The sequence below is a fragment of the Pezoporus flaviventris genome, unplaced genomic scaffold (genome assembly GCF_033815535.1).
Source record: "Pezoporus flaviventris isolate CSIRO_AGI_PZ_B2104156 unplaced genomic scaffold, CSIRO_AGI_Pfla_v1 ptg000071l, whole genome shotgun sequence".
NCBI lineage: Eukaryota > Metazoa > Chordata > Aves > Psittaciformes > Psittacidae > Pezoporus > Pezoporus flaviventris.
The window spans coordinates 1,796,245-1,812,661 of NW_026892619.1; the positions used below are offsets into that span (position 1 = coordinate 1,796,245).

General features: G+C 41.6%; 1 protein-coding gene across 4 annotated transcripts in view; it reads left to right on the top strand.

The window, feature by feature from the left end:
- Window positions 1-16,417, top strand: part of KAT6A (lysine acetyltransferase 6A) — a 31,902-nt gene that overhangs the window by 9,265 nt on the left and 6,220 nt on the right. For 3 of the 4 annotated variants that reach the window (XM_061472436.1, XM_061472437.1, XM_061472438.1), the window contains exons 4-17: window positions 5,189-5,297; window positions 5,864-5,979; window positions 6,239-6,320; window positions 6,478-6,613; window positions 6,845-7,182; window positions 7,690-7,808; window positions 8,591-8,706; window positions 9,801-9,942; window positions 10,374-10,535; window positions 10,996-11,089; window positions 11,793-12,024; window positions 12,747-12,957; window positions 13,747-14,439; window positions 15,214-15,529. In XM_061472436.1, coding sequence (XP_061328420.1) covers window positions 5,189-5,297; window positions 5,864-5,979; window positions 6,239-6,320; window positions 6,478-6,613; window positions 6,845-7,182; window positions 7,690-7,808; window positions 8,591-8,706; window positions 9,801-9,942; window positions 10,374-10,535; window positions 10,996-11,089; window positions 11,793-12,024; window positions 12,747-12,957; window positions 13,747-14,439; window positions 15,214-15,529 — 2,866 coding nt within the window. The remainder of the gene's footprint in view (window positions 1-5,188; window positions 5,298-5,863; window positions 5,980-6,238; window positions 6,321-6,477; window positions 6,614-6,844; window positions 7,183-7,689; window positions 7,809-8,590; window positions 8,707-9,800; window positions 9,943-10,373; window positions 10,536-10,995; window positions 11,090-11,792; window positions 12,025-12,746; window positions 12,958-13,746; window positions 14,440-15,213; window positions 15,530-16,417) is intronic. The other variant, XM_061472440.1, reaches the window with a different exon arrangement.

Genomic DNA, 16,417 nt, shown 5'->3' on the forward strand with positions numbered 1-16,417 from the left:
TGGTTCTAGATCCCAGTGTGCACTTGTGCATAGCACATGAAGACAAACTTCTTTTATCTGTTTAGACAGATCCTATGCTTTGAGGGCATTATAGTTGAAGGCCTTTAAGCATACAACAGCTATTGCTGTATTGTGCCTGCTTTAGGTTAATAACTGTTAATTCCATGTCTTAAAGCAAAGAACTGGCCCATTGCTGGTAAGGAAGTTGTTTGTGGATTGGTTTGTTTTGGGTGGAGTACATAAATGATCTGCAACCAGAACATTGTAATTACATTTTGAGAGATCACCCTTACACTCCAAGGATGCTCTTTAAGCTTTGGCTCTCAGCTGGGGGAGGATTAGGATTCCCTCTCTTCCAGCTGGTTCTGGAGAAGAGAAGGCTGTAGTTCTGTCTGAAACAAATCGTGGTTGGTAACAGATGGCCTCCATCTGCACTCTGTGTAACTCTGGAAACTCAAATGCTGAAAGATTTCTTTGGACTTGATTAGTGAACAGGTAAAGTAGTTCTTAGTAATGGAGCAAACATAAGCAGGTCATGGAAGCTGTGGAGGATGCTATGAGACCATGGCTGTGAGCTTAAGGTGAAATGGTATGGAATGATATCAAGAGGGTCTCTGACAGTGTTCAGAGTAATGGCAACTTAAAGGCAATGTTTGTGAGTGTGGGAAGACGTAAGGGTTGTAATGAGTACCTACATCAATGGTATACTGCTGTGGAGGAAGTGGTTTTTAATGGCATTCTCTGACATAGTTTCAGCAAAAGCTGAGGATAGGATAGCTGGTGAAGAAGAAGGAGACTAATCCAGTGTGCTGGCTGGATCTCCATTGTTAGTCTTTTCTGGAGGTTGTTGACAGATAGGGAATGGCACATCTCTGAAGTTTGGTTAATAAAGGAACCTTATTTATTACAGAGCTTTAAAGTGTAGTCAGGTAGGGAGGCAGGTGGAAGCTGGAAAACATCACTAAATAAACAACTTGCTTTCAGTGTTAGCTTTCTTATATACTGAGGGAAGAAAGAGCAGAGATACGTTTGCTATGCACAGAATCATAGGGTTGGAAAGGACCTTGTGATCTTCCAGTTCCAACCCCTGCCATGGGCAGGGACGCCTCACACCAAGACCATGTCCCCCAAGGCTCTGTCCAGCGTGGCCTTGAACACTGCCAGGGATGGAGCATTTACCACTTCTCTGGGCAACCTGTGCCAGGGCCTCAGCACCCTCACAGTAAAGAACTTCTTCCTTGTATCTAACCTGAACTTCCCCTGTTTTAGGGGAAAGATAATTCTGGTGCTCTTAGTCACTGTGTTGCAGTGCCTGAGCTTCAGAAACTGCTGATCATGAAGGTGCATATAAAATCTTCAGCACGATCTTGGGGCAAAGCAGCTGCACTCACTTTGTCCTGCTACCAGGTTCTTATTCTCTTTTAAATATACATTCATAAAAATACAGTGCCTGACTGCCTCACTTCACCTGGGTTTGCCAGATCTGGGTACCTTTGTATGGGCGGCTTCCAGAATACAGCTTTGGGTAAAGAAGACTTCAGGCACTCGAGCTTCAGAGGTCCTGAATCAGTGTCAAATGAAGGGAGTTCCTTTATTCTGCAAAGAAAGAAGCTGGAGCCTCCCTTCCCTCCTGCCCCCCTTGTTTCAGGCAGGAAGTCCTGGCATGTGATTCTGATTGTGACGTACAGATCTCAAATTGTTTTAATCCTCTGATTAAAGGACTTCTTAGCTCTGGGAAGGTTATTTAACAACTGACTGTCTAAATATTGCCAGTTGACATTCTCTGAAGTTCTTAGCATGAGCACGTTTAATAGTAAGACAGTTTGAGTGTCAGCTCCAAGTAGTGGTCCCTTTTTTGGTGGGTTCTTAGATGTTGTAACAACTGCATAGAATGCAGCCTGTAGATACTGAACTAATATCTAAGTTATTACCTGTAACACTTCACTTTACTCCTGTAGCAGCATTTCAGATGCTCCCTCCACTGCAGTAATCCTTCATATATTTCTTTTCATAGGGACTGTAGCGATAGGACAAGGGGTGATGGGTTCAAATTAAAACAGGGGAAGGTCAGGTTAGATATAAAAGGAGGAAGTTCTTTACTGTGAGGGTGGTGAGGCAGTGGAATAGGAGTTTCCTACTTCACTTTCCTGAATTAAGACTACTTGCCTGCCTCCTCTCCATAGGCACTTCTCTGTAGCCATCTTTAGGAGGGGGTACAGCCTCTGAATCCCGAGGGAGCACGTTTGGTTTCTAGACATCCTTTGTATAGTAACACCATGTGCCGAGAGGCTGGCAGGCTGCAGCGTGCTGTCAGTCCAATTTGTTCTGGCTCCCTCCCTCGCTGAATCTGGTGACATCACACACAGAGATGTGCTTGCGAGAAAAACAGCAGAAGGAGTTGAATGGCTGCCAAAAATGTGCAGTATGAAAGTGAGCTGGCTGCTCCCAGGCTTGTTTTCACGACTCCCTCATTGTGTGCTTGCGTTTTCCACTTGCCAGGATGTTCTTTGCTGAACAAACACAGCAGCAGTGAAATCTCGCCGTACTTAGCACAGCGCAGGCTCACGCAGCAGCGTTGGAGGAGCAGCCTCATCTCCACATTCAAAGTCATTCCTATTCAATAAATGATTCTAAAGCACCATCTCTGAGTTGGTTCTTCCAAAGCTTAACAGTTTCCACATGGGGACATCCACATTTGAAGGACTGTGGGGATGAACAGGGAATGCACAAATACTGGCTAGGAGAGATAAGAAAGACCATCTCAGACTGCCTAATAGAGGTTCTATAAGACTCTCTTTGATTAAATAAATTGCTCATGAACTCCTGTAGAGGATATATGAAATAGTTTACTTATACCCTGAAAAGCTGCATGAATGTTCCAGCTTTGCTTTCCCAAAGGATACAGGATGGCCCCTGAGATGAGGCCAGCTGCATTTGGGGCCACTTTCTGGTCCTCCTGTTCGTTTTATTCAAGGCAACATAAATTGCAAGACAGGCCATGGGATTCACTGCTGAGCTTTGCTAGTCAATGACTTAGAGAAAAATGAGACAGAGAGAGGACCATAACAAATACAATTGTTCATGTCTTCTAATGTTTCATGAGGAATAGGCAGCTATTATGGTCACGTAAGCATTTTGTAAGTACCTCAGTCACATAGTTGTGTGTAACTGTATGAAGCTATCATTGAATCTAAAGCAATTCAGATGTGAACTGCTCATACAATGAATTCCCCATTACTTGGATACAAGTCTGCAGGGGCTGCAGTAGTGCTGCTTTTATAATGCAAGAAGTACACTAGTACACTAGCACTAGTGAAACAGTCATAGAAGACTCCTTCAAAGCAAAGAGCAGTAGCAAGTATTGTTCCAAGACCCACGGTAGTTTCTTACAACCAATATCTGACCAAATCCAGAGGATGGCTAAACCTTTTTACTGCAACTTTGTGGTGAATCCAGGCCCTTGCATTTGTTTCAGAGAGGACTGGCAGATGCCAGACAGGGATCACTGTGTACTGTAGTCCTCGTGCCGATCTGCTTGTTGACATTTCTCAAGGAGTTTTCTCTGAGCATTTCCTTATCTGAAAATAAGACAGGGTGTTCTGATTGTTTCCAAGCAGTGTGTGTTGTAAGGAACACACCTTGGTCTGTGAATACCCTGGGCCCGTGCACCAAGTAAAGATAGAGCTTGAAACTTCCAGTTTGTATTTTACTGTACTATAAACCAACCTGTTTTCTGCAAGAAACTCTTCTGAGTGTAGCTTTTGCTTTGGCTTAGCCACAGTAAAGATTCCTTTAAGTTCTTCTGGCATATGCTTCCATACAGTAATTATGTGCATATGTAACTGCATAATATACTCAGAAAAAGGTTTGTGTGAAATCACACATTCCCATGGTACAGCTATACAAAGAATGTGTCTCAAAACTTACCATAATCTTATCATTTTTTGTGCTTCCAATGTTTTAAATGTGATTTTTAGCAGATTTTTATTACACTTTTAAATTAAATTTTCCTCACAAAATTGGAGTAGAAAGAATTCGGTAGATTATGAAATCCAGCACTTGATGTTACTGGAGATAAGACTCTCCTTTTGCTCTCATTAGTTGATCAAGTGCCACTTATAAACAACCAGTTATTGTACTGGCTACTTCTTTGAGGAGACTGTTATAGAATGTCAGTGATTTGGTTTAAAAACCGTCAGCTTATTTGAGGCCAAATGTATTGTAGGCTAGTTAGTACCTATTTTTGCCTCATCTTTACGTCTTTTTCCCATCTTTTTAACCCTCCTGAACTTTTTTAGAGAGCAAACCTGTTGGTCTGCAGCATACTGACATAGAATCATAGAATAGTTTGGGTTGGAAAGGACCTTAAGATCATCCAGTTCCCCCCCCCTGCCATGGGCAGGGACACCTCACACTAAACCATCTCACCCAAGGCCTCGTCCAACCTGGCCTTGGACACTGCCAGGAATGGAGCATTCACAACCTCCCTGGGCAACCCATTCCAGTGCCTCACCACCCTAACAGGAAAGAATTTCCTCCTTATATCCAATCTAAACTTCCCCTGTTTCAGTTTGAACCCATCGCCCCTTGTCCTATCACTACAGTCCCTAATGAAGAGTCCCTCACCAGCATCCCTATAGCCCCCTTCAGACATCATTTCTTATAAGAATACTTAATAGCACAGTTGTTGCACTTGCTCTATAATACATTTTATCCCAGCTGATGTCTTGCAAATGCTTTTGACAATTGCACTACCACTTTCTGGGTACCTGATGGGAATGTCTTAGGACAACTGTGCTCTGGGGTCATCCGTGCCTTTTTTCCACCACTGCATCACCTCATGGGTCGTTCATTTGTTGCCAGATTACGGCACCAGCTCTCTCTAACTTTGCATTGGGTTATGTATTCATTTGGAATTCTCTTTCCCAGCTTGTTTTTCCAAGTTTTCCCTAGCTCTGGAATTCCATTCTCTTTTCCTTTGTACCTGGTTGTATGTGTCTTGTCTTTAACCTGAATAGAAATCAGATATCTACTGTTAGTACAGTATTGTATGGTGAGGACCAACTGAAATCTTGTGAGCCAGTATCATACACTGTTTACCTGTTACATAAACGTGTCTGTGATTTTATGTGTTACGATTTGCTGCCTTGGAGCACTCAGTGCTTTTCTTGCCTGTATTCCTCTTCAGCCGGTTGCTGAACCAATTCCAATCTGCAGTTTCTGCCTTGGTACAAAAGAGCAAAATCGGGAGAAGAAACCTGAAGAACTCATCTCTTGTGCTGACTGTGGCAACAGTGGTAAGTGCCCGTTTACAGTGCTGCTGGTAATAAGCCATCCTCTTGAGACAGAAGAGCTTGCTATAATGACTGCTACTGACCCATACGTATGAGGAGTATGCAACTGATAATAACCTTGCCACAACTGGTAACAACCTAGAGACAAGTGGCAAGTGTAGAAGTCTAGTGTAGTGACTACTCCTGACCCAGATGTATGAGTAGTATGCATCTACGGCGTATAATATGACTAGCTCAGCTGAATCATATGCTCCCAGAGGGGAGGCTGTTAAGTTAACCTAACAGAAATACTTCATGTGGCTTGCAGAGGTTTCTCTAAAAATGTGGTAATGATGACCAGTTTTCTCATGTTTCTCAATTCAGTTCTGAAAAATGAGCTTGCTGTTCTTTGTGGGCCTAACACTTGCTATCTAAGATGTTGGTTTTGTATTTCTAAGTAGGTAAGAATAGAAGCACTTAAAAATAGGAGTATCTAGATAATCAAAATGATGCATGGGACTGTGTAATAGATAAAGTAATTTGTGAGCTTTCTGTGGTTTTACAGGTAGGATTTTCTTCTCTTTCTGTAGGTCATCCGTCCTGTTTAAAGTTCTCTCCAGAGTTGACAGTTCGAGTGAAAGCCTTGCGATGGCAGTGTATTGAGTGCAAAACATGCAGTTCCTGTCGAGATCAGGGCAAAAATGCTGTGAGTACAGTGGAATGTGGACTGAACGAAGAGGACATTGGGCTTGTGGATGTCCTGTTAAACTACAAAATAAAATCATTCTAGAGTCAAATAATTGCAGCTTTTGTGAGAGTCAGGTAGTCTTTGATACCTGTGAAATACCATGATAACGTCTGTAGTTAAAAACTATGTGTGTGTTCTCTGAGATGGTGACAAATTCATTGAGGGCTTAATGCTGATGCACATCTAAAGAGAGATTAACTATATCTGTCTTCAACAGGATAACATGCTATTTTGCGACTCATGTGACCGTGGCTTTCACATGGAGTGCTGTGACCCGCCTCTTACCAGGATGCCAAAAGGTGAGGACTTTGTGGTGGAAAAGCTTACATATATATGTGATAATTGGGGCCTTTGTTACCATTCCTACCCTTTCTGTACCCTTTCTGGGCCTATATTCTCCTTCATGTTCTCTATAGAAGTCACTTGCATTCAGTGATGGGGATTTGTGTCTTGTAGGTATGTGGATATGTCAAATATGTCGGCCACGGAAGAAAGGAAGGAAACTCTTACACAAGAAGGCAGCCCAGATAAAACGACGCTATGCTAACCCAATAGGACGTCCCAAAAACAGGTTAAAGAATCAAAATACGACGTAAGTCTCTAAGGAGGAGCAAGGTGTGAGATTCAGTAGGACAGTGGGTATTCCTGGTGTCTGGTTTACTCTGAGAAGATCTCTTTCACAATTTCATTATTCTTTAATAAAGAATTTCTCTAAAGTACTGTGAAATAATAGAAGTAATCTCAGTGCTTCTTTTTGTCCAGTTTTTCTTTTAACCACATTAGCAAATCATCTGACAGTATCTTTACCCTTCTCATTCTGTAGATCAAAAGGTCCTTTCAGCAAAGTTCGGACTGGCCCTGGTCGGGGTAGGAAGCGTAAGATCACCCTGTCCGGCCAGTCAGCATCATCAGAAGGAGGATACCTGGAGCAGGCAGATGTCTTGGACTTCTGCAGAGATGGCAGCACCACCCTGAAGTTTAACAAGAAAACCAAAGGGCTTATAGATGGCCTTACTAAATTCTTCACTCCCTCCCCTGATGGACGAAAAGCTCGAGGGGAAGTGGTAGACTACTCTCAGCAGTACAGGATCAGGAAGAAGGGTACCAGGAAATCTAGCACTTCAGAATGGCCCACAGGTAAAGATTTTTCACCCTGCCAATGTAAGTATCCTGTACACCAAGAGCATGTTCAAAGGCTAGGATGTTGATAGTACTGCAATGAAAACTTCGAGCTGAAAGTTAATGCAGTCAGTTCTCTTTGATGCATTGAGGTTCTTATAGCCTTGTTGAGTAGTTTCATAGCTTGAATTGTTCCTAAAGAAGCAGTGGAAAATATTCCACAATAATCTATGAGATTTAAAGCTTTAGAATAATTACATGCATTAGCCTGGCTGGTGCTGAAAGAACAATGGTGTATCTTAATACTTTGGGGATGAGGTGAAATGTGCTGTGGGTTTAATGTTTGTTTTGTGGAAGGGGTGTTTCTTGATCAGTTTGGTCACAAATCCAGAACTGGTTCTTCCTTAATGGTTTATCTTATTAGAAAGTCCCATAAGAAAAAAACTTGGCAAAATGCCTGAATACAGACAGATGTTATCTGTTGCTGCACTAAAAGCCAGATACTCCTTGGTAAATGTAGGTGAAGCCAATTTTCCTTCTCATTTACAGACAATCAGGATGGCTGGGATGGAAAACAGGAAAATGAAGACCGTTTTTTTGGGACCCAGGATGTCTTAACTGAAAAGGACATGGAGCTGTTTAGAGATATTCAGGAACAAGCACTGCAGGTAAAGTGGAACTTTCAGTATCTGGCAGTAGGTACCAAATCTCACCACAGCCCAAGAACAGACCCAAGAAATAGGTGAACCAGTCTGTCAGAGAAGCCAATGTGCTTGGTTTCTGCTGCTTCCCAGTAATGGGGAACTGCCCTCAAGAGAGCTGAAGGACAATATGAAAGTGAGCATGAGAGGTTAAGGTGGAAATCTAAAATGCCTGGAGAGCTGTGGCTTTAGTTGTGTCAGAACATAGATAAATAGCTGCTAAAATGTGTGGGCTATTGATAAAATCCTGGGTACTTTACTAGCAGCAAACTCTAGGCTTGTTCTAGTAGATAGCCTAAGGTGAAAGGAGATAAGGAATAAATCTGTAAACTGATGAGGGGGAAAATAAAGTAGTAAATGGTTGTGGCTCATATGCAGGTAGTGAGCTGTAAGATCTTATTTGGCTGACTAGTGAAACATTCTGTTTAGCTTCTGAGTAAAACAGAAGGAAATGTGAATCAGTTACTATTGAAATAACAAGAAAGGAAACAGAAACGTGACTGAAAAAAGATTGTATTCAGTTTTGCTGTGTACCATGCAACAGTGTGGAAGGTAGTGGAGATACATGGTATGACAATGCTCGCTGATTCTTTCTTCTTGCGAATCACATGCTTGAAGTGTCACTGGTGCTGGGTTTTAGTGTCACCTCATTCTTTGTGCGGATGGACTCTACAGATAAGAATGCTTGACTTCAGCTTAGAAGCCTTTCCCTGGGAAATTCATGGCAATTTGTTTTTCCCCTTGCATAGAAAGTAGGGGTGACTGGGCCTCCTGATCCACAAGTCCGATGCCCTTCTGTAATCGAATTTGGCAAGTATGAAATCCAGACGTGGTACTCCTCCCCCTATCCACAGGAATACTCGAGGTAAGAGCATGACTGAATGTACTTCTCCTTTGTTCTGCTTCAGTGCTTATGGCAAAGCTGTGCCCCAGCTGGTACAGAAATCTGAAGAAGATTCTATTTGAACGTAGCCAGAAGCAAAGTACACGTAATCCCAATACTTCTCATGGCAGTTAATAGATGTTTGAAGGTGTTTTTAAGCTGAGTCAAAAGTCGATCAGCTCTCTGCAACAACCTGCATCTGCTGTGAGCATTTGAATTGCCATGGGAATATAGAGATTGATTCCTAAGAACTATTTTAATGCTGTATGTAGTTCAGCACAGCTAAAGAAGAAATGTTTAATGTTGCAGGTTTTGGCATCTGAAAGATTGTGGTGTACATATAGTTGGTTTGATGTTCTCTTGCTTAATAACTCTGCAACCTGTCTGCACTGCAAACTGTCTAACCTTCAACTTGACTCATAAAGAGGAATAACTTCTAAGGGCTATAAATACAGAGAGAAAATGAAATAAAACTCTTTATCATTTAATATAAGCATGTGTTCTGTGAGGACTTACTGTAGCTCTGCTAAAGGCAGTGAAAGTAACTGAAAACAGCATCGCTGCCCAAGCTAGAGTATGTAAATGAACTTTAATCACAAGAGCATCAGGACACTTGCATTCAAATTGTTCATGTCAATGCAGTATGTAAAACAGCTTTAAAGCAAACAGATGGTGGTGTGACCCGTTGCTCAGGGGTACATGCAGCTGTCTGTTACCAGGAGGGAAGGGAGAGAATAGGAACTTTTTATCTAATCCATCCTAGTGTCACTAGTGCAAAACTGGAGGGGGTTTTGCTGTTTTTTCTAGGATTTTAATCCCTGCAGATATTTCTTCTGACATAATAATGAAAAAGTGATTTTTCAGGACATTGAATACATATTTTTAGTATACATTTCTTATAGGACAAATAAGTGCCATGGCTTTAAGTGTGGTAAGGTGGTTTTGGCCTTATTAGCACATGCACTAGGTCAGTATTTGCTGGCTTTGTTTTCATCAAGGTCTCTATCTGCCGGGGTGAAGTGTTTTATACAAGTCTATGTATTCAGTCTCTGATCTTTCTTTATCGTTGCTTACAGGTTACCCAAGTTGTACCTTTGTGAGTTCTGTCTAAAGTATATGAAAAGCAGAACTATTCTCCAACAGCATATGAAAAAATGTGGTTGGTTCCATCCTCCAGCCAATGAAATTTACAGAAAAAACAATATTTCAGTCTTTGAAGTAAGTAAGAAGACTAAGCCACTCACTTTTATCTATAACATAGTGTCTTTAGCACCCAATCGTGTGATGAGTTTTCCCTAGCCCTAAAGATCTTCATTCTTCAAAGGTTCAGTTGCAGAGTGAACTACAAGAAGTCAGTGGGAGCTGACCTCATGGGTGGATTATTCATCCACAAAACACAGGAGAAGGCTCACTATGTCAAAATGCTTTTTCATTTTAGGAAAATGAATGTTTTCTTTTAAACTAATGAATGTAACAGTGGCTTGGTCACAGCCTTTATGCTGTGAAAGTTTTAAGTCTTTTGAGACACTATCCATGCTGGAGAAGTCGTCTTCTCGTATTAGACGTCTCAAATGTATAGGTATAGCCAGATGAAGCATGCCTTTGTGTGACAGCAAATGGAGTGACAACCTTTTCCTCCTTTCTGTAAGGTTGATGGCAATGTCAGCACTATCTACTGCCAGAATTTGTGCTTGTTAGCCAAACTCTTCCTGGACCATAAGACACTCTATTATGATGTGGAGCCATTTCTTTTCTACGTGTTGACACAGAATGATGTCAAGGGCTGTCACCTTGTTGGCTACTTTTCCAAGGTAAGTATTCAGTTTGACCCCGTTGCCTCTTGTCCTAAACCTTTTAGTTATTTTGGCAGAGCAGAGCCAAGATTTCAGACGGGTTTTCTCAAGGTTTTTGTCTGTAATTGTTTTACTTATTTTTAAACAGCTTTAGTTGAAGCTTTTCCTTTCGGTCTTCAGAACAGGACATTTGAGGTTAGATTTTAGGATATTCTGGTTATCCCATTTAAAGGGTCACTGCAATATGGCAATATTTTTCAATGAATTAGGCTGACTCAGATTTCTGCTTTGAACTTTCTCTGCTATGAACTCGACATTTGACCTTGACTCATATACATTGCTGTTCCTAAGAAACTCTCTTGCTTTCTGGCTCATTTTTTGCCCTAACCATAAGTAGGGGCTTGTACAGAACAGCTTTGATTTCTCACTTATTGTCTTGTCTTTTTTGTTTTGTCCTAATTTGCTGCTTTTCCAACAGGAGAAACACTGCCAACAGAAGTACAATGTGTCCTGTATAATGATTCTTCCTCAATACCAGCGTAAGGGCTATGGCAGGTTCCTAATTGACTTCAGTAAGGAACTTTTTCTTCACTTTTTTTAGTGCATGTAGTTCTTTCTACAGAAATCCAGCCCTAAAACTGCACAATCTGTTGAAACCTTTGACATCTTGATTAAGTGAAAGAGTGTCTTAAGCAAAAAGTAGTCATAGTTATGTTTTAATTTAGCTTTGAGAGTAGTAAGACCAGACATACTGAGGCTCTGAATACTCAAACAATTCTCGCATTCATACATGGATCTCCGCAAGTTCATAGGGAAACTTGCCACTGTAACTATATCTCTGTTGTTATGCTGAATGCAGTCCAGTATAGCCCATGCTGTCCAGTATGGCCCTGAAGTTTGGCAGGAGAAAATATTCAACTAAATGATTTTAAAAGGCTAAAATACGCTTTCCTTCTGTCATCTTCAAAATTGCTGTTGTAGTCAGAGGATACTCAGCAGCCTGGTTGTGTATAGAGTTTCTGGGTAGAGAGCTGCTGCCCTCTCGTGGCGTTGCCCGTGGCGAATGTGTGGTGGTGATGCAGTTTAGGAATCTCCGTCAGTGTCATTGAACAGGACTTCGAACCACAAAAAACCCAACCAGTGTATTCCTCAGACTTAGAATCTGGACTTTGTAGGCAACATTCAGCTGCTTTCTGGATAAAATTGCCTTTGTTGGGGTGGAAAGAGAAGCTGTATATGCTAATTTCTTGAATTTCTTTTCTTGTGTATCTGCAGGCTATTTGCTGTCAAAGCGTGAGGGTCAAGCAGGATCACCAGAGAAGCCCCTGTCAGACCTGGGGCGCCTCTCCTATATGGCTTATTGGAAAAGTGTAATATTGGAGTGCCTTTATCATCAACATGACAAGCAATTAAGCATCAAGAAATTGAGTAAGCTGACTGGGATCTGCCCTCAAGATATCACTTCCACTTTACATCACCTACGAATGCTTGACTTCCGTAGTGATCAGTGAGTACAGGAGTCCTGTTGTATTTCCAAATAGCTTCCAGTGTATTTGAATGAAATTTAATGGCATTTGGAGACAAATCTTATCTAATAAGCTTGCTTTTATTTAAGACTTAAGTATCCAAATGAGTGTACAAGTCAGGTGAAATACTTGGAATTATTCTTGATTCAGACCATAGTAATCTGGGGAATGGGGTTGTATTCTGTCGTGTTTTGTGTTAAACTTGGAACTTACTTGGAAAACTTGAAGTTATTTGTCAACAGTTTTATGTCCTCACTTCACAGTATATTTTAATCAGTGATAACTACTCCCAACCACTGAATAAAACATACTCTGGTAGTAGGGCTATAACTTCTTAAAGCAGTCCTCTTATTACTGTTCAGTGTCTTTCACCTTATGTTGCCTGTTCTCCAAATGGCATACCCCCTATCCATTTGACACATAATGAAAGTGATAGCCTTGCAGCTGAATATTACCCATGGAATGTCTTCACCATTAACAAGAAGTGGAAGGAATTTAACATTTTCTCAGTTTTCAGATGCTTTCTCTGGTAATCTGGTACTGCAAACAGTACAATTTTGAGGAGCTTTCTGTCATCTGTATGTTACCCATGGTAGCACTGATTGAGAGTACACAGCTTTATCTGTAATACCTTACATCTGTTTCACATGACAGCACATACTGTGTGTAGCCTGTTGTTGATGAGAGTGTTATTGCTCTTTAGATTTGTGATCATTCGTCGGGAGAAGCTTATCCAGGAACATATGGCAAAGCTCAGAACTAATGTCCGACCTATAGATGTGGATGCAGAATGTCTGCGTTGGACACCTGTTATAGTTTCCAACTCCGTTGTCTCTGAAGATGAAGAAGAGGAGACAGAGGATGGGGAAAACGAAGAGCAACAGCAGCAGAAAGAAAAAGATTCAGAGACCAGTGTAAGAGTGAATCTGTTACTTCTTTGTGGCACCTACGTTACACTCGGTGCTTTTGCATGCAGTGCAAACAAGATTGCAGATGCCAAGCTTGGGCGTTTGGCATAATTGTAAAAACCAATACAGTCATGATTAGTTTATGGGTCTTGATAGTTTCAGATTAGAACTTAAATGTAGGGAAAACATTATGTCTAGAGAAAGGTTAAAGGGTATTTCTGAAAATAGTAGAAAGGCTTTTTCTGCCCTTCATGATTTTTGCAGTCTGGGGGAGAAGCAATGTTAAAAACCCCAAACCACCACAGAATCTGGCTCTCACTCTCAAGCAGCCTTGTCTTTAATCAGATTATTGAAATAGATTTAGGTTTGAAGGACCTAGTATTTGACAAATAGCATAAATAGAAATGAATGAACCTACAGTTTTAATGGTTCTCACCAAAGGTTTTTGCTTCACAGAATAGCTTCAAGTTTGTCTCACTTTTAACTTGAAAATGAAATAAATCCTGTGATTGAATGTAGCGAGGTGATGTTTGCATTCCATCGGGCTGCTGCTGACTGAAGTCACTTGTGGGGAAGGTAATTAAGGCACATTATCACCTGGAAGGGAAGGAGCAGCAGTTAGCACTATTAGAATCACAAAAAGGTCAACTGTTTTGTTCTTCTCAACTTCTTAAAAGCCATTCTTATTCAAGTTTTCTGACTTCTTGCTCAAGAGACTTTTGTGGACTCAAATTCTGGATAGACTTGCATGCTTAAATAGGAAGTGTGAAACCTCTTTGTCTTTGTTTAAATCAGATGGCAAAATCTGTGTCATGGGAGAAGAAAGAGCAAGAGCCTTACTCACCTACAGAGAGTGAAAAAAAGCCAGACATTGTTGCTCCAGCCAATTCTGCACGGCCAAACAAGCACATTTTCCCCCTGGATAGCCTTCCTGCAAACAGCCAGCCCTCACGAAGAGGGCGATGGAACCGCAAGAGCAAGAAACTTCGGGAGCCCTTTTGTGACAAGGAGTCAATGTTGCCCATGGAGGACAAACCACCAGTTCCCAGTGGGCGATGCAGTGAATGCGAGGAGAAGTCAGCAGCCTCCCAAGGCCGGTGCAGTGACTGTGAGGAGAAGTCAGCAGCCTTGCAAGGAAGATGTGGTGAATGTGAGGAGAAGTCCCCAGCCCCAAGAAGCCGATACGTTGAAGAGGAGGAAAAATGTGCAGTTTCCCAGGGACAGTATGGCAAAGGGGAAGAATCTGCAGTTCCCCGTCGGCGGTACAGCGAAGGTATGGAAGGGTGGAGAGGGCAGTTGAAAAAGAACACGGAGCCACTGAAGAGCAGATTCCCAGAGGACTGTGACAGGTTACCCCGCCGCTACAGTGATAGTGACAGGGCACTTCTGAGGTGTTTTAGTGAGAGTAGTGAAGAGGAAGACGATGAACCTGTGAGTCCTCGATCGAGCTCTCCGCCTGTTCTCACCAAGCCAACATTGAAACGAAAGGTGTGTGCCTTATTTCTTGTTGTCTCTGACTGTATCATGCGATCTGGTTTGTCATGATGTTGGTGCTTTCTGAAGGACTGTGCAATTCATGATGGGTGTATTAAGCATACAGATAGCATCTGCTCAGTTTTTCAGAACTCTGGAGGGTACATTCTGCTGCTACCTGTTTGTGGTGGTGGTTCTTGTTGAATCGGAGGTAAGTGGGTTGGTGGGGGTTCTGATTTTGGTTTTTTTTTTGACAAAAGCCTTATGCTTTTGATTTTTCCACCTTTAAAAGTGGTTATTAAAGTTTTAGTCATGCAAAATAAAAACAGATACAGTCCTACTTTAAAAGAAGCTGACAAAACACAAATGCTGTCTAAACAGCTAAAATGACAGCAGAAAGTCTTTGGAATGGTTTACCAGAGATGTGAATGCTGTCAGTGTGACCAAGAAGATCCTCTCTTCATGGAATGCTGCACTGAGAAGTTCTCTTCTGTATCATCTTTGCAGCTTTATTCACATCTATGTTGTAGTGTTAATGAACTTTCAGCTGTAATGGATGGGCTGTTAATGTCAGCTGTATAAATGGTCTATACTATTACACAAATTGTGTTTGACATCTGTCTAGCCAATGGCAGGTGCCTGTCAGTATTTCTAGTGAAGTCTGGGCTCCAGAAGGGAATCCTCTGCTCCTGCTTAGACTGTTAAACTCTGCTGTTCATGTTTTCTATTTATCAGAGTCTTATTCCTACTGCATGTGATAAAATGTGTTCTCCTGACTTCCACTCTCAGAAACCAATTCTTCATCGGAAGAGGCGAGTCCGCAAGCGTAAGCACCACAATAGCAGTGTTGTCACTGAAACCATCTCAGAGACCACAGAAGTGCTGGATGAACCGTTTGAGGACTCAGACTCCGAACGACCAATGCCCCGATTAGAGCCTACATTTGAGATTGAGGAGGAGGAAGAGGAGGAGGAGGATGAGGAGGAGGAGAATGAACTTTTGCCCAGTGGATACTTTCGGCATTTAACCCCACCAGATACACTCAGGCATAGACCCTCTTCTAAGAGGAAGTCCAAAGATGAGGAGGAGTCTGATGACACTAATGGTATGTTTGGTGGTATGCAGTTGAAAGTTTGATCTAGATACTGTGCCAGTGGGTGTCAGATGATACTAGCTCATGACAAAAGAAGCTGCTTCCCTTGTCTTGCAACTTCTAGGCAAAATGTAGGGTTAGGCATAAATTACCAGTCAGACCAGCCTGAAACATTCCCAAGTCTTATGAAAATGTGGTGCATGCTTTTAACTGTCTTATTAGCAATGACCTGATCAAAGGTCATTGAATCCTTTTGATTCAGCTTTCCTAATGAAATCGGTGTCTGTGAAAAAACCTCTGCAGGAGGGTCACTTACAGAAACAAACCAGAAATGGGCTGGAGAGCCCTCAGTTTTCCAGAACAAGAGAAATAATAAGTTGTTCTCTAGCATGAAATAGAGAAATGTAAAAGGGGAAGAGAAGTAGTAGATTATTTTTTTCTTTTTGAGTGGAATTATCCATTTTTTGGAGGGCTTTAGTGCTAATGCTTTACCAAACACTCTGAAACTAGCACTGCCTTTTTCCTGCCCAGTGATACATTGACTGTGACAGATCCTTTCTTTCCTTTATTCACATTCCAAATATTTGTTTTATGGATGAAATTGTTCAAATTTTGAGTTCATTATTTGTTTTAAATTCATCTTTTAATACCCAGCATTTTTTCAGAGCACTTCTCATTGAAGATACTTGGAGTAAATGCCTGTCTGAGCAAAGGGAAGGAGTAACTCAGCTGCCCTACGATTAGGTTTGAAGAAGTGTTTGTGAACTGCTAGGAGTCCGTTACTCAGTTTTACTTTCATTGCATAACTGTGGACTTAAGACAGCTCTTCTTGGGAAATTCATAGCCTGGAATCAGTAACATTTTTTGAGGTGGTGGAAAGGGCAGAAATGTGAATAAATG